The 24250-nt window shown below is 41.7% G+C and overlaps 1 protein-coding gene across 1 annotated transcript; it reads left to right on the forward strand.

Annotated features, from left to right (window-relative positions):
- Window positions 1-447: 447 nt before the first annotated feature.
- Window positions 448-24218, forward strand: PRG4 (proteoglycan 4). The gene is made up of 7 exons (XM_070941058.1): window positions 448-8101; window positions 10124-10210; window positions 10776-10915; window positions 15241-15397; window positions 16463-16666; window positions 16892-17017; window positions 24115-24218. The coding sequence occupies exons 1-7, from the start codon at window positions 448-450 to the stop codon at window positions 24216-24218; spliced, it is 8472 nt and encodes a 2823-aa protein (XP_070797159.1).
- Window positions 24219-24250: the final 32 nt, after the last annotated feature.

Genomic DNA, 24250 nt, shown 5'->3' on the forward strand with positions numbered 1-24250 from the left:
ACAACAAAGATGCCATCCACCACAGCCACAACAAAGATGCCATCCACCACAGCCACAACAAAGATGCCATCCACCACAGCCACAACAAAGATGCCATCCACCACAGCCACAACAAAGATGCCATCCACCACAGGCACAACCACAACACAGCTTCCAACCACGACCACGAGGCAGCCATCTACTACAACAATGGAAAAAATGGCTTCCACAGCAACCACAACCACAACAAAGCTGACATCCACTACTGCTACTTTAAAGATATTACCCACCACAATAATGACAACAAAGTTGCCATCCACCAGCACCAGCACCACACTTCCATCTACTACCACCCCCACAAAGCTGCCATCCACCACAATTACCACCACAAAGCTGCCACCAACCACAGCAACAACAAAACTGCCACCCACAACTACTACCATCACCACCACAAACAAGCCATCCACCATGAGTAGCACAAAACCATCCTCTACCACAACTACTGTGAAGCTGCCATCTACTACTACAAAGCAGACTACTACAGAGCTTACAACCCAAGGAAATAAAGGTATTACAACAACTCTGGGTGATCATGTTAGCTATTTCCCAAATCCCCATTCTGAGCATGTTATTTCATTCTTCAAAATTACTACCACAAAACTGTTAGGTTTGCAATCTACTGCTGCTTCTACAACCAGTAGGATATCATTGCCTACTAAAACTATGGTAACCATGAAGAAACATGAAAATGCTATTTCTTCAAACCCTACGTCTTCCTCACTTAAAGCAATAACAAGAATGTCTAACAGAGATACTACTACTGTAGGAATGTCAAGAGATGATAAGAATGAACCTAATTTATATGACAAAGTTACAGCAACAATGAAAGCAAGTACGGCAATGGATGAAATTAATAGAAAAGATATGACTACTGCAAGAAAAGAGACCGTAACAACAGATATTAAAAATACAAGCAGTAGAGCAGACACAACACCAACAACTTCTAATGAACAAGGAACAACAAAGAAACCCAAAAATATAGATTACACAACTGGTCCAGATCGAATTGATAAAAATGATAATCTCAATAGAATTTCTGCAGTGACAGAAGAAATAATTACTTTTTCTATTCCAAATGACAGAACCAATCCTGATCCTGATGGAGTTCAAAAAAGTGACAACTCAGCCAGAACTTCAGCAATGACAGAAACAGTCACTACACAGACTGGCCAAGGTGAGACCAGTGACAAGACTGACAATCCAGAAACAAGCAAAGCTGTCACAGAAGCAACAATGTCAACAACAAATTCAGAATACACAAGTCCTGATGTAACTGATAAAAGTGACAATCCAGAAAAAACTTCTGCCATGACAGAAACAGTCACTACACAGACTGGCCAAGGTGAGACCAGTGACAAGACTGACAATCCAGAAACAAGCAAAGGTGTCACAGAAGCAACAATGTCAACAACAAATTCAGAATACACAAGTCCTGATGTAACTGATAAAAGTGACAATCCAGAGAGAACATCTGCTGTGACAGAAACAGTCACTACACAGACTGGCCAAGGTGAGACCAGTGACAAGACTGACAATCCAGAAACAAGCACATCTGTCACAGAAGCAACAATGTCAACAACAAATTCAGAATACACAAGTCCTGATGTAACTGATAAAAGTGACAATCCAGAGAGAACTTCTGCTGTGACAGAAACAGTCACTACACAGACTGGCCAAGGTGAGACCAGTGACAAGACTGACAATCCAGAAACAAGCACATCTGTCACAGAAGCAACAATGTCAACAACAAATTCAGAATACACAAGTCCTGATGTAACTGATAAAAGTGACAATCCAGAGAGAACGTCTGCTGTGACAGAAACAGTCACTACACAGACTGGCCAAGGTGAGACCAGTGACAAGACTGATAATCCAGAAACAAGCAAAGCTGTCACAGAAGCAACAATGTCAACAACAAATTCAGAATACACAAGTCCTGATGTAACTGATAAAAGTGACAATCCAGAAAAAACTTCTGCCGTGACAGAAACAGTCACTACACAGACTGGCCAAGGTGAGACCAGTGACAAGACTGACAATCCAGAAACAAGCAAAGCTGTCACAGAAGCAACAATGTCAACAACAAATTCAGAATACACAAGTCCTGATGTAACTGATAAAAGTGACAATCCAGAAAAAACTTCTGCCGTGACAGAAACAGTCACTACACAGACTGGCCAAGGTGAGACCAGTGACAAGACTGACAATGCAGAAACAAGCAAAGCTGTCACAGAAGCAACAATGTCAACAACAAATTCAGAATACACAAGTCCTGATGTAACTGATAAAAGTGACAATCCAGAGAGAACTTCTGCCATGACAGAAACAGTCACTACACAGACTTGCCAAGGTGAGACCAGTGACAAGACTGACAATCCAGAAACAAGCACATCTGTCACAGAAGCAACAATGTCAACAACAAATTCAGAATACACAAGTCCTGATGTAACTGATAAAAGTGACAATCCAGAGAGAACTTCTGCTGTGACAGAAACAGTCACTACACAGACTGGCCAAGGTGAGACCAGTGACAAGACTGACAATCCAGAAACAAGCACATCTGTCACAGAAGCAACAATGTCAACAACAAATTCAGAATACACAAGTCCTGATGTAACTGATAAAAGTGACAATCCAGAGAGAACGTCTGCTGTGACAGAAACAGTCACTACACAGACTGGCCAAGGTGAGACCAGTGACAAGACTGATAATCCAGAAACAAGCAAAGCTGTCACAGAAGCAACAATGTCAACAACAAATTCAGAATACACAAGTCCTGATGTAACTGATAAAAGTGACAATCCAGAAAAAACTTCTCCCGTGACAGAAACAGTCACTACACAGACTGGCCAAGGTGAGACCAGTGACAAGACTGACAATCCAGAAACAAGCAAAGCTGTCACAGAAGCAACAATGTCAACAACAAATTCAGAATACACAAGTCCTGATGTAACTGATAAAAGTGACAATCCAGAAAAAACTTCTGCTGTGACAGAAACAGTCACTACACAGACTGGCCAAGGTGAGACCAGTGACAAGACTGACAATGCAGAAACAAGCAAAGCTGTCACAGAAGCAACAATGTCAACAACAAATTCAGAATACACAAGTCCTGATGTAACTGATAAAAGTGACAATCCAGAGAGAACTTCTGCCATGACAGAAACAGTCACTACACAGACTGGCCAAGGTGAGACCAGTGACAAGACTGACAATCCAGAAACAAGCAAAGCTGTCACAGAAGCAACAATGTCAACAACAAATTCAGAATACACAAGTCCTGATGTAACTGATAAAAGTGACAATCCAGAGAGAACTTCTGCCATGACAGAAACAGTCACTACACAGACTGGCCAAGGTGAGACCAGTGACAAGACTGACAATCCAGAAACAAGCAAAGCTGTCACAGAAGCAACAATGTCAACAACAAATTCAGAATACACAAGTCCTGATGTAACTGATAAAAGTGACAATCCAGAAAAAACTTCTGCTGTGACAGAAACAGTCACTACACAGACTGGCCAAGGTGAGACCAGTGACAAGACTGACAATGCAGAAACAAGCAAAGCTGTCACAGAAGCAACAATGTCAACAACAAATTCAGAATACACAAGTCCTGATGTAACTGATAAAAGTGACAATCCAGAGAGAACTTCTGCCATGACAGAAACAGTCACTACACAGACTGGCCAAGGTGAGACCAGTGACAAGACTGACAATCCAGAAACAAGCAAAGCTGTCACAGAAGCAACAATGTCAACAACAAATTCAGAATACACAAGTCCTGATGTAACTGATAAAAGTGACAATCCAGAGAGAACTTCTGCCATGACAGAAACAGTCACTACACAGACTGGCCAAGGTGAGACCAGTGACAAGACTGACAATCCAGAAACAAGCAAAGCTGTCACAGAAGCAACAATGTCAACAACAAATTCAGAATACACAAGTCCTGATGTAACTGATAAAAGTGACAATCCAGAAAAAACTTCTGCCGTGACAGAAACAGTCACTACACAGACTGGCCAAGGTGAGACCAGTGACAAGACTGACAATCCAGAAACAAGCACATCTGTCACAGAAGCAACAATGTCAACAACAAATTCAGAATACACAAGTCCTGATGTAACTGATAAAAGTGACAATCCAGAGAAAACTTCTGCCGTGGCAGAAACAGTCACTACACAGACTGGCCAAGGTGAGACCAGTCACAAGACTGACAATCCAGAAACAAGCACATCTGTCACAGAAGCAACAATGTCAACAACAAATTCAGAATACACAAGTCCTGATGTAACTGATAAAAGTGACAATCCAGAAAAAACTTCTGCCGTGACAGAAACAGTCACTACACAGACTGGCCAAGGTGAGACCAGTGACAAGACTGATAATCCAGAAACAAGCACATCTGTCACAGAAGCAACAATGTCAACAACAAATTCAGAATACACAAGTCCTGATGTAACTGATAAAAGTGACAATCCAGAGAGAACATCTGCTGTGACAGAAACAGTCACTACACAGACTGGCCAAGGTGAGACCAGTGACAAGATTGACAATCCAGAAACAAGCACATCTGTCACAGAAGCAACAATGTCAACAACAAATTCAGAATATACAAGTCCTGATGTAACTGATAAAAGTGACAATCCAGAGAGAACTTCTGCCATGACAGAAACAGTCACTACACAGACTGGCCAAGGTGAGACCAGTGACAAGACTGACAATCCAGAAACAAGCACATCTGTCACAGAAGCAACAATGTCAACAACAAATTCAGAATACACAAGTCCTGATGTAACTGATAAAAGTGACAATCCAGAGAGAACATCTGCTGTGACAGAAACAGTCACTACACAGACTGGCCAAGGTGAGACCAGTGACAAGACTGACAATCCAGAAACAAGCAAAGCTGTCACAGAAGCAACAATGTCAACAACAAATTCAGAATACACAAGTCCTGATGTAACTGATAAAAGTGACAATCCAGAGAGAACTTCTGCCATGACAGAAACAGTCACTACACAGACTGGCCAAGGTGAGACCAGTGACAAGACTGACAATCCAGAAACAAGCACATCTGTCACAGAAGCAACAATGTCAACAACAAATTCAGAATACACAAGTCCTGATGTAACTGATAAAAGTGACAATCCAGAGAGAACTTCTGCCATGACAGAAACAGTCACTACACAGACTGGCCAAGGTGAGACCAGTGACAAGACTGACAATCCAGAAACAAGCACATCTGTCACAGAAGCAACAATGTCAACAACAAATTCAGAATACACAAGTCCTGATGTAACTGATAAAAGTGACAATCCAGAAAAAACTTCTGCCGTGGCAGAAACAGTCACTACACAGACTGGCCAAGGTGAGACCAGTCACAAGACTGACAATCCAGAAACAAGCACATCTGTCACAGAAGCAACAATGTCAACAACAAATTCAGAATACACAAGTCCTGATGTAACTGATAAAAGTGACAATCCAGAAAAAACTTCTGCCGTGACAGAAACAGTCACTACACAGACTGGCCAAGGTGAGACCAGTGACAAGACTGACAATCCAGAAACAAGCAAAGCTGTCACAGAAGCAACAATGTCAACAACAAATTCAGAATACACAAGTCCTGATGTAACTGATAAAAGTGACAATCCAGAGAGAACATCTGCTGTGACAGAAACAGTCACTACACAGACTGGCCAAGGTGAGACCAGTGACAAGACTGACAATCCAGAAACAAGCACATCTGTCACAGAAGCAACAATGTCAACAACAAATTCAGAATACACAAGTCCTGATGTAACTGATAAAAGTGACAATCCAGAGAGAACTTCTGCCATGACAGAAACAGTCACTACACAGACTGGCCAAGGTGAGACCAGTCAGAAGAGTGACAATCCAAAAACAAGCAAAGCTGTCACAGAAGCAACACTGTCAACAACAAATTCAGAATACACAAGTCCGGATGTAACTCATAAAAGTGACAATCCAGAAACAACTTCTGCTGTGACAGAAACAGCCATTACGCAGACTGGCCAAGATGAGACCAGTCATAAAAGTGATAGTCTAGAAACAAGTGCTTCTGTCACAGACACAGCAAGGACAACAATTTCAGAATTCACACCTGGTCCTGATGCTGTTGATAAAAGTGACAGTACTGCAGTTGCAGTAACTTCAATTAAAACGTCTGGTGAAGATGAGACCAGTCACCAAACAGGCAATCTAGAAACAAGCACTTTGGTCACAGATATAATCACAACTCAAACAAATTCAGATCACACAACTGGTCCTGATGCCATTGATAAAAGTGACAGTACAGACAGAGCTTCTGCTACAACAGAATTAGCAACTACACAGACTGCTCTAGATGAGACCAACCATAAAAGTGACAATCCGGAAACAAGCAGGCCTGTCACAGGGGCAACAAGGACATCAACAAATTCAGATTACACAACCAGCACTGATGGAATTGATAAAAGTGACAATCCAAACATAAGTACAGCAGTAACAGAAACAGCAATCACAAAGTCTGGTCAAGATGAGTCCAGTCATAAAAGGGACAATTCAGAAAGACCTTTTGCCATGACAGAATCAATAATCGCATCCACTATTCCAAATATCAGAACAAATTCTCCTGCCATTAAGACCACAAGGACACCAAGAAATTCAGATTACACAACTGGTCCTGATGAAATTTATAAAAGTGACATTACTGACAAAACCTCTGCAGCTACAAAAGCAACATTTACACTTTCTAATCTGAAATACAAAACTAATCCCGATGGAATATATATAAATCAAAATCTAGAAACAAGAACTCCATTTCCAGAGACACGTACGTCAATGAATTCAGAAGACTCAACCAATTCTGATGGAATTGATAAAAGTGACATTCCAGAAGCAGCCTCTCCAGTCACAGAGACAACAATGACATCAACAAATTCATATGCCCCAATCAACCCTGATAGAATTGATAAAAATGTTGATCCAGACTGGATTACTGCAGTGATGGGAACAACAATCTTACCATCTAATTTGGATGACTCAACCAAACCTGATAGTGTTGACAAAAGTGGCAATCCAGATGATACAATTAATCCAGATGATATGATAGGACATGACAAGCTGGATAAGGTTACTGATGTTACAGGTACAACAATTACCGTGACTAATCCAGATGTAAGATACAATGACAAGTTTAATACAGTTACAAAGACAACAATTGCAAAGACTAATCCAATGGGTACAAGCAGTCCTGATAACAGAAACATCTTCCTAACTGGAACTACTGCAGTCATAAAAGCAATGTCAATGGACCAAAGAAATGACACATCCATTCCTGAAGTTAATGTTATAAATAACAGACCAAAAGAAACTACAATAAACATCGATATTATAAGAAACATTACTGATCTATCAGGAAAGTCACTTACTCCCAATAGTGATGGTATCAGTGGACTGGAAACAATTGCAACAGTTGCCAAGACAATAATAGCACAAACTGACACACAGACAACTCTCACAACAGAATCTAAACCTTTGAGTAATTCTGCTAATTTTGAGGGAGATGACAGGCCAGGCAGCAACCCCACAAAGACTACAGCTATTACAACAGAATCAAATCTTAGTTTACCTAGCCCAAATGATAATGATAAAAAGAGAAGGGCAGATATCATTACCAAAATTACTCGGACATTAACTATTGAAACTACAACCTCCCCTCGAATAAATAAACCTGAACATCCAGATGTAATAACTAATAAAAAAATTAATCTTGTTTCAGATAAAGGAACCACAAAGGAAAACCCAACTAAAAAGAATACAGTAACACAAGTGAGTACAACTTCCAGCACCCTATCTTCTACAACAAACAAAATTACATCATATTCCTCTACTTGGTCCACTATTGTCATACCTACAACACAAAGGCAAGTCGCCTCTTACTCCAGTCCAAGAGATGCTACCATTTCCACAACTAAATCTCCAGAGATGATGTTCAACAAAACTACAGCATATGTTCCACCAGAAAAGATTGCTGCATCTCTATGGTACAAAGGTACATTCACTTTTCATCTACATCTACATTTTCATTTTCATCTATTGGAGCCCTGTACGATAGCAATAATGTGTAATAAGTCTGAACATCCTTATAACTATGTTTCTGAAAGGCACTGAGATATATATGTGAGTGGGGAATTGTGTGTAGGCCTAATACAGTTGATGGAAGATTGGGTTGTTATTTAGGGAGATTGAAAGAAGAAGAGATGTGTTCCAGAATCCAGACCAAAATGGTAATGATTTCAGGAGCCCCAAAATATCTGAAATAACCTTATAGCCTTAAAAATACATTTTTAAAAAATCTTGCATATTTCTAGATAAGTTTTTTCTTTATGCCTTGCTCTGTTTTTGAATTTTTAAATTGTATTCTTGGGTTCTTACAGTTGGATAATTGTTTCTTTTCAGTTTGGGAAGATGTTCTATGAGGATTGTTACATAATTTGATAAGATGATTTATGTCATTGTTTCTATTGTACTTTCCCTTTCTCCTATTAAGTTCAACATTGTTCCCTCACCTGTACTTTATGGTGGCATAAGTTGAAAAGAATAGCAATTACCTGAATATTATCCTCAAATTTCATGACTAAATTGAGATATAAGCTTCAGGCCTCAGACATTATATTACAATTCCCATTAACTGTAGCCTTCCGTGATTGGACATGAAGGAAATTGAAGATTTTGAGAGGAACATATTTGGAAAATACTGTTGTCTTCAAAAGAGATTCTTGAAAGATTGGTTGAACAACTCTTTCTTAAAGTACTATAGTTAAGCATCTAAACATTCTGGGCTTGGACTGTATAATTCGTGTTTGGTATTTTCATGCCCCACTCACATTTTGTATGTGCCTCCCCCCCATCAGTTCTCTAAAGATTAATGTGACTATTTCTGTGACTGAACTATTGTTATGATCTAATCTTGGTGAACAAACTTATTTTTGAAAATGCAATATATATTTAATGAGTGGCTTACTAAGAGCTTTAGCTGTATATTGGTAACCTGTGACACATTTGGTCATCCTTTCAGAGATATATTGTTACTTAATCAGAGAAACATAATGACCATGGATGAGCAAAAAAGCAGTGGGAGCAACTTCCAACTTTCTGTTGGCTTCCTCATTGAGTTTCCTTGTGGGAAACTGGCTTGGAGAAAGCCTGTGGGGGAAGTTAGCAGGAGATTGTAAGTTCAAGACCAAGCTGGTAAATGGCAAACTTTTTGACTAGAAAAAGCATTTAATAATGATAAACTAAGTAACTGCTCATACATTTAGAGAACCAGTTTGGTATAGTAGTTAAGGTACTAGTTTAGAATCCAGGAGATTGTAAATTCCACACTTCCTTTATGCATGAAAGCTAGGTGGGTATCTTAGGTCCTGATTGGAGAACCAATACTTTACCAGAATGTCATATTTCTTTAGCATTTTCCCATTTCTAATTTATTCTCAAATTAGGAAGAGTGCAGTGGAGATATTTGACAAAGTAAAGGGAAATTCACTATTCACACCCAGTTTCCCAACAAATTTCCACAGTTGATACAGAATGAATGTCACAAGAATCAGCTATATTTTTCTAAATATAAAAAGTTGAAATATTATAGAAAATAATGTACCAAGCAGTGCCCTTTTAAATTACAAAATGTATCTGGATTAAGCACATTGTTAATCATATAAGTTGTATGTTCGAAAAACAGATTATATCATAAGAATTTTTCCCTGGAAATTTTGTGAAAGAGAACAAATATTTCAGATAAAAATAATATATTAACCCAATGCATTATGCCTTAATTCAAAGTACTACATGTTAGTTTTAGGAAACATTGCAGTACATCTCTATCTCTGTCTCTCTGTCTCTCTCTCCCCCCGCCCCCCCCCCATGTGTGTGAGATGGAAAGCTTGGGAGTTTATTTTTATGCAAATCTTTTATCATAAACTGTCAAATTATGCATTATGTTCTTGATATGATTTACAGTGTTTATTATGGAAAACCTGGATTTTAAAACTAAAAAAAGTTAATTACTTATTAGATGTACCAGAAGAGATGAACTTGTGTAATAAGAAGCCTGTAGACGGGATTGTCCCTCTACAAAACGGATCACTTGCGGTGTTCAGAGGTGAGTTACCACATGACAGAGCTTAAGTTTTGGACATTGTCCAAATGTTATAGATTAAAATATGCATTTTGCTATGAACATTTCACTCCCAGATCAGAGTGAAGTTATACAGTGGTTGATAGTTCTGATCAAGACCTTCTCTAACTTCATCAGAAGGTATATTCACATACTGGTTCTTAAAATGAAATTTGCACTGCTAATGTGCACTGCCACATTCAGAAAGCGCTCTCCAGAATTGGAGCAAGATCATTTGGACAACTTAGAAACAAACCTTTTTCTACCTGGTAGAAAAAATGTATAGACCTCATAAACTACCCAAACCCAGCCTTCTCTGTAGTGTTTGGAGACTCTTGGAATAATAGTTTAACACAAGTGGAGGCTGGGAGGGTGAAGTTTGCATAGAATTCTACAAACTAGTTGCCCAGGCCACTATGGACCATCCACCATTTCACCTGTCACAAATTTCTATTTACTGTGAAATCTGCCTTGTTGTTAAGAGCTTCATGGTTGGGTATTAATATATTGTTTCTCTTTACATAACACTGGCATTTACTTGGCTTTGCAGGTCATTACTACTGGCTGCTAAATGGAACAAGCTCACCCTCCCCTCAACCTCGTAAAATCTCTGAGGGATGGCATATCCCTTCCCCCATTGACACAGTGTTCTCTAGATGTAACTGTGATGGCAAAACCTTCTTTTTCAAGGTAAGTCATATTTCTTTTCCACAATGTGATTCTTGGTACCAAAAGAGTTAAGAAATGGAAAGACTATACAGTATAATCTGAAATGTTACATGAAACAACAAAAAACAAGATATTGTTGATCAACAGATGATGATCAAGTAAATCTCCCACACTGCATTTATATTATATGCAACTTGTTACAAATTGCCAGATTTTTTTTTAAAGAGATCAAAATAATTGGCTTTGCTGGAGAAGTCAATGGTGCGCCTGTATGCATGAACTCACATGATCAAGGTCTCTGCACAAAGCAAAAAAAATAAATAAAAAATCCTATCCTGAGAAACTACATATGATCATGTTCGACAGGAGAATTTTAAATGAATTTTCTTGGTGAGATGCCAATCAAATTAGTCATCATTATCAGCAATGGGGAAGTTCATCCATTTACCATGTAAGATATACTTAAAAGTCCTTAGTAAAAGTTTTACAGTTTTAAAAATAAATGCATATATGGTTTGGTGCAATCCTATATGCGTCCTTTTTGGCAGTGTACTCTGTTGTAGAAAGTGAGACTTGCCCCTAAATATAGACATTTTTGTGAAGTAATTTTGCAGCAGATTGACATTATTCCATTCCAAAGGGACATTTCTATTTTAAGCAAAATATGAGGTGAGAAAAATAGGGAATACATAGTAAACTGTATTCCAATTAAAGCTTGTTTATTTATTTATTATTTACTGACTCTGAGTGGCTTACAATCCTACTGTATGTCCAGAAGATAAAAACAAGTAAGATACAAGCAGATAAATGATCATTACAGAATGAAATATTCCTATACCAAGAAACCCATAAAAATATCCTCATATACTTCTACCACATTTGATTTGGCTTCCATGAAATCTGTCTATATTTGCACATCTATCTTTAGCTCTAAAACACCCCTATCTATATCTCTTTGAGCATGCTCCATTTTTGATGAAAGATCACTTTTTCTCTCACATTATATAATAGTGTCATTCCTCTATAGATTGTCTAAGTGTTATTTAAAAAGCTTATATTTGTAGTCTTTAAATAATAAGAAATAGTGGATCCTTTTAATCAATCAAAAGAGTTTAAATGATTAACTGGTCAACTATATTTAAAAACCTTAAATGGCATACTTTCTCATGCTTTCTCAGTTCTTAGCCAGAATGGCAAAACTTGAAGGAAAGAAATTATTGGAGTTTAGGCACCAGATAAAACGATTTTGCTCCAGAGTTAATATGGAAACAGTTTGAAGAATAGGGAAAAAAGTAAGGAAACTCCAGAAGCACCCTGCTTCATATTCAATATGCTCCTCAACAAGCATTTTAAAATAGTGTGAAAAGTAGATACAGTTCCTGACACCTGCGTTTGTAAAACCAAGATACAATGAGAAGCCTCTTTAGAAGGAACTGGACCAGTCCCAAATCTTTTGCTGTGATGTTCAAGCCAGGATATATTTGCCAAAATTCTGAAGAACAACCAAAGGGATGCTAGACTGATGTAACGCCCAATTTTTTCCACTCTGGGAAACTCTGAATGGCTTGTGCATTGAAACGGTTTTGTTTGGAGAGGTTCAATCTAATTATATTTAATGACAGGTTTTGATGGAGCAAAGTCAAAGAATTAATATGTTTAGTTGTAGAGCTTGGGATGCACACTTAGGATACAGAAGTTCAAATTTCCACCCTAAGGGAAAGATCAATGAATAACATTTGGCCAATCACAAATACACACACATACATACGCAGGCTAAATTCACAGCATATGCTAGTCTGAAAAATGGTTGCTAATTTGTAGTCCAAACATTATAGTTATCTTGTAATTCAATGTGTAGGGCAACTTTGACAAATGGGTAACATGATTTAACATAATTGTACTAATATATTGAATGAAAAGACTTTCTCTCCATACCACACCACACACTCCTGTGCTGTATTCAGGTTGTACATTCAATTTATGTGACTTTCATTTCATAATGAAATTAAATCATTACATTCAAGTTCATTAACTTTCAGGCAAGAAGTACACTTGGCCCTTTTAAGGTCATATGGAGACTATACTTTGAGAAAGTAATTGGGACCAAGACAAAAACAATTTCACTTTGTATCTTTTGCATTTAAATAAAATTAAAACTAAATTAAAACATAATTGTCCTATTAAACTTTGTGAGTTTGATGACAACTTTTGGAGGGACTCAGGCCCTATATGTCATGCACAGGGGCTTATGTACAGGGGCATAGACAGCCCCTGCACCACATATTACATACCTCTGATGTACTGTCTTAACTTGGGATCCTGAATTGTCCCCTCTTTCATTATATTCCTAAGATGTATTGCCAGGAATTTTGAAGGCTAATTTGCCTTAAAACTGTCCTGCTCCCAAAGCCTCATAAATAAACTTAGCTTAGCAGGAACACAGGTGGGTCAGGTTAACTTGTACTTGTTTATAGAAAATATTATGCTTATAAAAAAAAAATTCAAGCTAATTCCTTCCATGTAACCTAAGATAATAAATGGGACGCTCTGTTTCTCTATGCTTACTTCAAATCCACTGTTAAAATATATGTTTGTAGTCCTTCTTCCTCGTGAACTATCTCTGAAGAAATCAGAGAAATGGCTGGGAATTCTTGGACTCATAGTTCCACCTGAGGAGCAACAAGTTGAAGAATGCTAGTTCTAGAAACGTCAACAAACTAAATTTAGTATAGGGTAAATAATGGGGCCCGTTTGTTGTAATGGTTAAGGCATCATGCTAGAATTAGGAAGACTGGATTCTAGTCCCACTTTAGATATAAATCCAGCCAGGTGATCTTGGACCAGTCATTCCTTCTCAGTCCTAGGAAGGAGGCAATTGCAAGCACTTCCAAAACACATCTCTTCCTCCCCCACCTTGCCAAGAAAATTGCAGGGACTAGGCCAGGCAGTCTCCAGGAGTCAATACTGACTCGAAGGCAAAAATAAAAAAGTATGGTGGGAAGATGTTGCAGTCATTTAGCCTGTAACTGCCAGTTGCAACTTTCTATAGCTTTCCATAGCTACTCGGCTCTCTGTATGACTGGTTTCTGTTACTCTTCTCTGTCAATGTTGCAAGATTTTCACTTGCATTTCTAGTGCATTCACTGGGAATTGCATTTACTATGGATCAGAGAAACCAGAAATAAGCCTCCATATAGTGATGTGAAAGCCTGGAGCTACTGGTAAAAGCACACCAAGCAGCAACTTATTTTGCAAATGTCTTTCCTAGTTTGTTTTAGTGTTGCACAATGAGACAACAAGGAGTGTGCTGTGCTCCTTTGCTCGTTCACAAAACTGGGATATCTTTTTTGCTTTGCCTATTGGCCAAGAACCAAATTTTCAGGAATCTGAAAGTGTTTTTTCAGGATGACTATGGCAAGGTGTGTTACCTGTTGTTCTTCCTCAGCAAGGTCCAGAGTATCTCATAACCTTTCCAATCTCTCAGTACCTCGCTTCACAATCTCCCCAGATCTTTTGCCAATGTTCTTGGTTTTTCCCACACTCTTACAATGTCTGCCCCCCCAAAATTTCTTCTGTGATGTTTGCATTCACATTTGGAACAAGATAATCCATAGTTTTTGTTCTGTGAATATCAAACATACATTTTTCAGTTTGTATATAAACTCGCTGCAATGAACTGTTCCTTTTTGTCCATCCCTATAAACCACCTTTTTGAGGGGAACTTGACTCTGCAATTACCATGACTCCACAATTGGTTAGTCACGGCTATAACTTCCTGTATTAGAAGCAAAACTTGTTTGATGTTTTTTCCATGTTATATACTTCACTGTGTTTTTCAATCAACCATCAACATATAGTGGAAGATATTCTTAGTGGTGGCTTGTACTCTTTGGGGGATTTGGTTGGTTCTGAACAGAATTCCAGATGCAAACTTCTACAAGTCAATTCCAGTTTCTACAGCACTTTCTGCCACTTTTATACTACTTCAAATTGATTTGTATAGGATTGTAATTGTGCTGTTAATCTGGGCATTCAGACATGAAAAGTGGTAATAAGGCTAATAAAAACAATAAGTAGTAAGGCTAATAAAAGTAATAAGTAAATCATGCCTACATATTTTAAAAAGTCCTTAGATTTTTATGAATAGTTTATTTATTAAATTCATTGGTTACACACTTCCAGTGGTGTTTTTTTTTTAAATTCCCTCCCATTTTTTATCTGTAGAAGGAAAATCTTTCAAGCCCCATGTTACATTTCTTCATGAACGAATTACAAGTTGCATCAGTGTCTAATACAACATATGCCTTAGGTGTTCGTGTAACTTCAGCTAGCATTGCACTTTTCAGGGGCCCCAATACTGGCGCTTCACCAATGATGTAATGGACACTGGCTATCCTAAGCTGATTGTAAAAGGATTTGGAGGACTGAATGGGAAAATTATGGGAGCTCTTTCGGTGGCTCAGTACAGAAGCAGGCCAGAATCTGTACATTTTTTCAAAGAAGGTAAGTCTGTTGTGTCTATCAGATGCATTAAAGAAGTGGTAAATCCTTTTATATTTTCTATCCATGTGGTTGTCTTGGTAAAAATACTGGAGTGGTTTACCAATATTCTTCCCTTGTGTGTCTGAATTGATGCTTTTTGTGACTAAAGTGATCATTTGCCTCCAGCATCTTCTTATATGGCTTCTGCCCAATAAAGGTGGCTGCACAGTGAGATTTTAGCTGTGCAGTGGGATGACCTTCACATATATTCCTGCTGGGAATATATAACACTTGACATTTGCTTCTGATGTTTTTCACTCCTCTCTCCTAGAAACACCCCTGAATCACAATGGGGCAATACAGCAGGACTCAGTGGGAAGGTGCGATTAAAACCTGAGGAATGAAGCTGATTTCTTTCTATTGCATTGTGGGCTTCTTTCTCTTGCTGGTACAGCTATCATTCAGCACAAAATGACACTCTTTGATGCTTAAGTCAAATAAGTGACTTAATTAAATCAGCAGGAAAGAAGTAGTTTCAAAGGGAAGCGATGGGATGATGCATAGTAGCAGTCAATTTCAAAGAAGCATTAGGCATTTCATGAATGTGGGAACATGTTAAAGTAGCATCCATAGCATTCTGATTTTTTTTAAAAAAACTAAAACTTAATAAATGGTGTGCTACTTTATTCTCACTGATCAAAAGATTTTAAATGGCTGTTTAATACTGTTAAAGTCCTTCCTCTATCAAAAATATTATTTTAATTGTTGCCTAACTGCATCTGCATTTGTTTTATTGCATATAAACAATATTGTCCCCATGTCACAGTTGTTCTTGAAATACTTACTCCTGTTTAATTTAATGGACCACCTCGATTATTTACCAGTTTGGCTACAAGAAGCTAAATTTCCATCCAAACACTTCCCTGAACACAGTAATGTAAAATCCACTGAATGCTATGTAATCAGGATGAGGCAGTTAAATGTTTATTTTACATTTCCTGCAATCTATGTCATTTGTGAAATGTAATCAGTTGTTATGTTAGGTCTTTAAAAACTAGGTTTCATTGTATTACTTTTCTACTGTAGGTGGCAATGTTCAACAATATGTCTACAAACAAAAACCAAAGAAGTGTAAGAAGAAAGTTGTAACTGTGAATTATCCAGTTTATAAACCAAAGACTTTGGTTCTGAGGCAGAGGCGCTTTGGACGTGCAATACAATCTCGTCAGATCTTCCGAACCATCCGGATAAGGCAGTACCCAGTCATTCGGATCACTCATCATTCGACAGGCATGGTCCTTGTTTTGCCTTGTTTAGATGCTACGATTAATTGGGTTGCACAATGCTACAGCTCCAAAAATAAGTTCCAAATAAAGCAGCCTAACTGTATGGAGGTTGATTATATCTTGCCCTTTAAATATTTTGTCACAGGGCTTGTGTGCCATTAAAATATCTCCTGAATGGTTTTATATCATCTTCATAATTTCAAAATAAATTGCTTTGTGTTTTTTGCAGGAGTACTGCAGCCAGAGGTTAAAATTACCTCATATTGGAGAGGATTTCCAAAAGAATTTAATTCTGCTATTTCTGTTCCTAACGAGGAGAATGGGGATGGATACGATTACTATGCATTTGCTAAAGGTATGTTGTGGCTATGACACTCACTTCAGATGCTGCCAGCTATTTTAGGCTGTTTTTCATAAGATTTTTTTGTACTCCTCTTGAGATCCTCAGTTTCAGAACAGTCCCATATCACATTTCTCTCCTTAAAATAGTTTGAAAAGCTGGACAAAAACATAGCTTTGAAAGGCGAGTGAAAAATGTTAATTGTGTAAGAGTACTCCATTTTTAGAAATTATTTAAACAGAAAAACAGATGCAGTTTATATGAATTTTAAATATGAAATAATTGCTGAGTAGCCATTTTTACAGCCCGTTTTATTGTATGTATGTATGTATGTATGTATGTATGTATGTATGTATGTATGTATGTATATTTATTTATTTATTTATTTATTTATTTATTTATTTATTTATTTATTTATTTATTTATAATTAAATTTATATACCGCCCTACTCCCGAAGGACTCAGGGCGGTGAACAGCCAGAAAGTAAAATATACATAATACAAACATTAAAAACTTCAAATTGCGCATGTCCAAGATGGCGGCGTCTGCCTGAGCTGCGGCTTGAGGATGGGGGCTTTTTGCCCAATGGGTCCGTTTCGGGGTCCTTTGAACAATTTCTGACCCCTGGCCCGGTCGTGGGAGCTCCCCGCCAGCCGGTTGATGGGTCTGCCCCCCCGGGAGATCAAGGCTGGGGGGGAAGGCGGCATCAGTGAGATCCGGTGCTCGGGCGCATCAGCTGGGTGGCGGCGGCGTTTTTCTGGGCTGGAGCCCGCTCGGAGGTCGGAGCAGCGGCGGCGATGGGTCCGTTGAGGTCATAGGTGGTCCTGGGGATGGCCCAGGCCCAGGGGTGTTCCCCAGTTGCCTTGGGGCCGTCGGACTCCCTGGTGAGCTTGGGGACGCTGCCAGAGTTTTTTCTTTGGCAGCGGCAGCAAAAGCGGCATCAGCGGCGGCTGTGGCTGCAATGGCGGCCGTCTGGCAACGGCGAGAAGGAGGGCGTCGGCCATCAACCCTGCTGAGGTGCTCGATGGGCTTAACAGCAAATTATAACATCGACCATCCGGGACAGGCTATGACCAGCGGGAGGGCTGCTCAGTTGATGGGTTAGTCCCTCACGTCGTTGGGAGGCCTCCGCTGAATTTTGGGGGCTGGGAGATTTCTCCCCCTATTTTCCATTGTTCCCCTTGGCATTATGCCTATCTCGGATTGGTTGCCGTTTATGGACTCACTGGCACTGAAATCTGGCTCATATTCATCGGAGCCCTTCCCCCTGCCATGGAGGGGGACTGTAAATTGTGTTGGGAGATTATGGGAGCCAGTGTACTTCTTCCATCCCACCAGCAGAGGGAAGAGGGCGATGTCATCAGGACCGTGGGTGGGAGGGGCAGGTATGGTGGGAGCAGGGGGCCATATCATGTTGTGGGGGCACACACCCGCTGTCTCCAAGCGGTGACGTGCTCCAGCTCCCAATGCTCTTCTCGTTCCCTGGGTTGTCCGGAGTCTCAGAGCCTGGGTCTTAGGCTGATGTTGTGCAACGCCAGGTCTGTGGTTAATAAAGCCCCCCTCATTTGTGAGCTGATTCAGGGGAGGGGAGCGGACCTGGCGGGTATTACAGAGACCTGGCTGGGCCTGGAGGGGGGGTCCCCCTCGTGGAAATGTGCCCACCGGGTTTCTGCGCATTTCATCAGCCGAGGGCCCAGGGTAGGGGTGGGGGGGTGGGGTTATTGTAAAGGAAGGTCTTGATCCTAGGGAGGCCACTGTACCTCAGATAGCCGGCTGTGAGTCTCTCCTTGTGAAGTGGGGCCATGGGACGCAGATGGGCCTGCTGGTTGCGTACATGGCTCCTTGCTGCGTGGCAGCGACCCTGCCCGAGCTCCTCAATGTTATAGCCGGGGTGGCAGTTGATACCCCCAGGCTTTTAGTCATGGGGGATTTCAACCTGCCGTCCATCAGTGAAGCATCTGAGGTGGCTTGGGAGTTCATGGCTTCCATGACGGCCATGGACCTGACCCAGTTAATTCAGGGCCCCACTCACACAGGAGGAAACACGCTGGACTTGGTTTTCGTCTCTGGTCAGTGGTTGAATGGCTTAGATACAGGGGATATAGTTATTGAACCCTTGTCATGGTCAGACCATTCTCTCCTCAGACTTGACTTCCTGACCGCTATGCCCCACCGCAGGGAGGCAGAACCGATCAGGTGGTTCCGCTCCAGGCGCCTGATGGATCCTGATAGGTTCCGAATGGAGCTTGGGCCATTTCCTGAGACTCTGGCTCGCGACTCGACGGAAGACCTGGTGGCCGCCTGGGATAGGGCGGCCGCTGGTGCTTTAGATTGGGTCGTGCCTTTGCGGCCTCTGACCCGGCGCCGAATCTGCCCAGCTCCTTGGTTCTCCGAGGAGCTGAGGGGGATGAAACGCCGGAAAAGACACCTAGAGAGTAGTTGGAGGGCCAGTCATTCCGAATCTGATCGTACACTAGTGAGGTCTTATATCAAGACCTACTTAGTGGCGATAAAGGCGGCGAAGTGTAATTACTTTTCCGCTCTTATTGCGTCGGCAGAAAATCGCCCAGCTGCCTTGTTTAGGTTGACCCGCTCTCTTCTCCATCTGGGAGCGCGGGAAGACCCCTTGCAAGGTCGTGCTGAGGATTTTGCACATTATCTGCACAATAAAATTCGAATAAAATTACTCAAATAAAATTTGAGCATTATCTGCTCAAATTCGGGAAGGCTTGGACTCTGACTGGGTAGGTACAGGCGGGTTGTCCGAGGTGTGTCTTGAGACTGTTATCTGGGATGAGTTTGACCCTGTGACTCCCGAGGACGTGGACAGGATGCTGGGGAGGTTGAACGCAACCACATATTTATTGGACCCATGTCCCTCCTGGTTGGTGCTGGCTACCTGGGAGGTTACACGAGGCTAGCTCCAGAGGATTATAAACGCTTCCTTGAGTGAGGGGTTCTTGCCTCCCGCCTTGAAAGAGGTGGTGGTGAGGCCCCTCCTCAAGAAGCCCTCTCTGGACCCAGCTGTTTTGGCAAACTATCGTCCAGTTTCCAACCTTCGCTTCTTGGCGAAGGTTGTTGAGAGTGTGGTTGCGCGACAGCTCCCGCAGTACCTGGATGAAACCATCTATCTAGATCCGTTCCAGTCCAGCTTCAGGCCTGGGTACAGCACGGAAACGGCATTGGTCGCGTTGGTTGATGATCTCTGGAGGGCTCGGGACAGAGGTTGCTCCTCTGTTCTGGTCCTATTAGACCTCTCAGCGGCTTTTGATATCATCGACCATGATATCATGCTGCGCCGGTTGGAAGGGTTGGGAGTGGGAGGCACTGTCTTACGGTGGTTCTTCTCCTATCTCTCTGACCGGTCGCAGTCTGTGTTGGCAGGAGGGCAGAGGTCGACCTCAAGGCACTTGGTTTGTGGGGTGCCACAAGGGTCGGTCCTCTTGCCTCTCCTGTTCAACATTTATGTGAAGCCGCTGGGCGAGATCATCCATGGTTTTGGGGTGCAGTGCCATCTGTACGCTGATGACACCCAGCTGTACATCTCCACCCCAGACCACCCCAACGATGCCCTTGAAGTGATGTCCCGGTGCCTGGAGGCCATGCGGGTCTGGATGGGGAGGAACAGGCTCCGACTCAATCCCTCCAAGACTGAGTGGCTGTGGCTACCGGCCTCCCGATATAGTCAGCTGGTGCCATCGCTGACTATTGGGGGCGAGACATTGGCCCCCACGGAAAGGGCGCGTAACTTGGGTGTCCTCCTGGACGCACGGCTGCCTTTAGAAGAGCATATGACGGCTGTGGCCAGGGGGCTATCAGGTTCGCCTGATACGCCAGTTGCGCCCCTTTCTGGATCGGGACTCCTTATGCACGGTCACTCATGCCCTCGTCACTTCCCGCCTCGACTATTGCAACGCTCTCTACATGGGGCTCCCCTTGAGGAGCACTCGGAGGCTCCAACTGGTGCAGAATGCGGCCGCGCGGGTACTTATAGGGGCGACATGGCGCTCCCACATGACACCTCTCCTGCGCGAGCTGCATTGGCTTCCGGTGGTCTTCCGAGTGCACTTCAAGGTGTTGGTTCTCATCTTCAAAGCGCTCCATGGCTTAGGACCCGGTTACTTACGAGACCACCTTCTGCCTCCGATAACCTCCCACCGGCCAACACGCTCCCACAGAGAGGGCCTCCTCAGGGTGGCTTCTGTCAGGCAATGTCAGCTGGCAACCCCCCGGGGAAGAGCCTTCTCTGTGGGAGCACCCACCCTCTGGAATGAGCTACCCCCAGGGATACGACTAATCCCGGACCTCCGTACCTTCTGCCGGGCCCTGAAGACTTTTTTATTTCAGCAAGCCGGGCTGGGTTAAAAATCTTTTAATTGGGGAATTTTATGGGCAAGGGGTTTTAAATTGGAGAAGCCAAAGATAATTTAATTTCGTTTTAATCTATTTTAATATTTGTATTGTGTTTTTTTAATTTTGGCTGTTCACCACCCCGAGTCCTTCGGGAGAGGGAGCGGTATAAAAATTTAATAAATAAATAAATAAATAAATAATAAATAAATAAATAAAAACCATTTAAAATACATTAAATACACTGGCCAGATTTAAAACACCCCAATCATAAAACCAATTTAAAAACAATTAAAAATGGAGGTTAGACCAGACCAGCCTGCTGGAATAAGAATGTTTTGAGGGTGCGGCGGAAAGTGCGCAGATCCGGGATCCTCCGTATCTCCGGGGGGAGCTCGTTCCAGATGGCAGGTGCACCCAGAGAAGGCTCTCCCCTGGGGGCCACCAGTCAACATTGTTTGACCGACGACACTCTGAGAAGACCCTCTCTATGGGAGCTTACTGGTTGATGAGAGGCTATTGGTGGCAGAAGGCGGTCTCGTAGGTACCCCGGTCCTAAGCCATGGAGCAGTCTAAAGGTGGTAACCAAGACCTTGAAGCGCACCCGGAAGACCACCAGGAGCCAGTGCAGCTCGTGCAGGAGGGGAGTCACATGGGAGCGCCACGTCGCTCCCGTAACCACCCCCACGGCCACATTCTGGACCAGCTGGAGCCTCCGGGTGCTCCTCAAGGGGAGCCCCATGTAGAGAGCATTACAGTAGTCCAGGCGGGAAGTGACGAGGGCATGAGTGAAAGTGCGTAACGAGTCCCAATCCAGAAAGGGACGCAACTGGTGGATCAGGCAAACCTGATAAAAAGTCCTCCCGGCCACAGTCGTCAAATGCTCTTCTAAAGACAGCTGTGAGTCCAGGAGGACACCCAAGTTGCGAGCCCTCTCCGTGGGGGCCAACGACTCACCCCCAATAGTCAGCGATGGCACCAACTGACTATATCGGGATGTCAGAAACCACAGCCACTCGGTCTTGGATGGGTTGAGTCGAAGCCTGTTCCTCCCCATCCAGACCCGCACAGCCTCCAGGCACCGGGACATCACTTCAAGGGCATCATTGGGGTGATCCGGGGTGGAGATGTACAGCTGAGTATCATCAGCGTACTGATGGTACTTCACCCCGAAACCACGGATGATCTCACCCAGCGGCTTCACATAAATGTTGAACAGAAGGGGCGAGAGGACCGACCCCTGTGGCACCCCACATACAAGGGCCTTGGGGTCAACCTCTGCCCCCGTCAACACAGACTGCGACTGGTCGGAAAGAAGAACCACCGCAACACGGTGCCCCCCACCCCTAACTCTTCCAACCGGTGCAGCATGATACCATGATCGATGGTATATAACATACACTTGATGACGGATCTCTTTCGGGGGAATGGAACTGCATTCCTTCATAGGCTGCTAAGTGCTGCACACAAAGATTATCAAGAAACCTTTGTAAAAGTCCTCAAGTCTGGCTTGACTCCTGAGAATCACATCCATGGAATTTTCTTGACAGAGTTATGGAAGTGGATTGCCATTACCTTCTTCCAGAAAGCTTTTAAAAAATTCCTAGTGTATACAACCCTAAAACCCTTGTTGTACTACTAATCTGACCTTGTTTGGCCATCTAAGAACAACGTTGCCACCTGTTCTTAGATGGCCAAAGAAAGAAAGAAAGAAATAGAGTGGAAAGATTCAGCTCTATTTATTTATTTAGCTTAGAACTACTGTCTTACAGTGATCTTTTTGAGAAATATGTCTTTATATCATTTATACCATTCAAAATAACAAAACAATGGTATTGTTCACTTCCTAATAGCCACTGTGTCTTAGCATGGAAAGTGTTGTGTAGTGTAAAACATTCTTTTTTTTTGCTGCAACTGATGTTTTAAAACAGGACTTTTAAACTAGGAGTTGGCCAAAATGTGCAAGACAAATTTGAAAGAAAAACACGACTTTGTGTGAGATATAAAATCAGACAGCACTGGATTATACAGGATACTAAATTCAATCCCATGGATCATGCTGCAACTGAACTTGGATATTTTGCTCTCCATAGAACCATTAATATCAATAGATAATAGATAGATAAATGCTAGCAGGACCATAGTTGGCTAGCATTTGTCCTTTCTGGGTAGAAAACAAAAGGTATTCACATTAAGGTAGGAAGAGTTTGCACTTATTTTTTTACAAGTTTAAAATGGTCAAGAGGTTTCTTCCATCCTCCTTTACTCTTTAAAAAGTCTAGCATGGTTACAACATCACTGGGCTGTTTGATAGACAAGGTTTCTTTCTCTGAGCTTTTTGATGGAAGCCTCTATTGTGTAAAGAGCCTGGTGCTGAAAGGAAAACTTAGGTTGCCTTATACATTTCAAAAAGTACAAGCCCCTTCTCTGACCTGGTTTGATTTGACTGAATTTTCTAGGGTTTTTGTCTAACTGAAAATTCAACCCCATTTCCCCCAACGTAAGCAGATAAATGAGGCAAATGTATCTTAGTCCATTCATCTTCCAATTGCTTGAGTTGCTCAATGCTATCTGTCCACTATAAAGTACACCAAGGTTTCCTCTGCAATAAGACTTATTGCCTGTTTCCAAATGATCAAAATTGCATGGAAAGAAAGGCCCATCTTGAACTGAGGATTTACATGATTAATTGGTTTTTCAACTGTTAATACTTGTGTGGTGTGATCTAACAACCCTGTTCTCCCGTTCCATTCCCTTTCAGATAACTACTACAGCTTGGATGTGGGCAGCAGAATAGCAAGACCAGTTACAACGCAAACTGGGCAGACTGTGTCCAATGCTTGGTACAAGTGTCCTGCAGAATAACTTGGAAACTCAAACAACCTGAAAGAAATGCT

Source organism: Pituophis catenifer, unplaced genomic scaffold (genome assembly GCF_029215685.1).
Source record: "Pituophis catenifer annectens isolate HBS135680 unplaced genomic scaffold, rPitCat1.0.hap2 SCAF_3, whole genome shotgun sequence".
NCBI classification, from domain to species: domain Eukaryota; kingdom Metazoa; phylum Chordata; class Lepidosauria; order Squamata; family Colubridae; genus Pituophis; species Pituophis catenifer.

Coding starts and splice junctions, on each gene's coding strand:
- PRG4 (XM_070941058.1), top strand. CDS start 448: ATGAGTAGCACAAAACCATCCTCTACCACAACTACTGTGAAGCTGCCA. Junction 15,398..16,462: donor TGTACATTTTTTCAAAGAAG/GTAAGTCTGTTG, acceptor TTTCTACTGTAG/GTGGCAATGTTCAACAATAT. Junction 17,018..24,114: donor TTACTATGCATTTGCTAAAG/GTATGTTGTGGC, acceptor ATTCCCTTTCAG/ATAACTACTACAGCTTGGAT.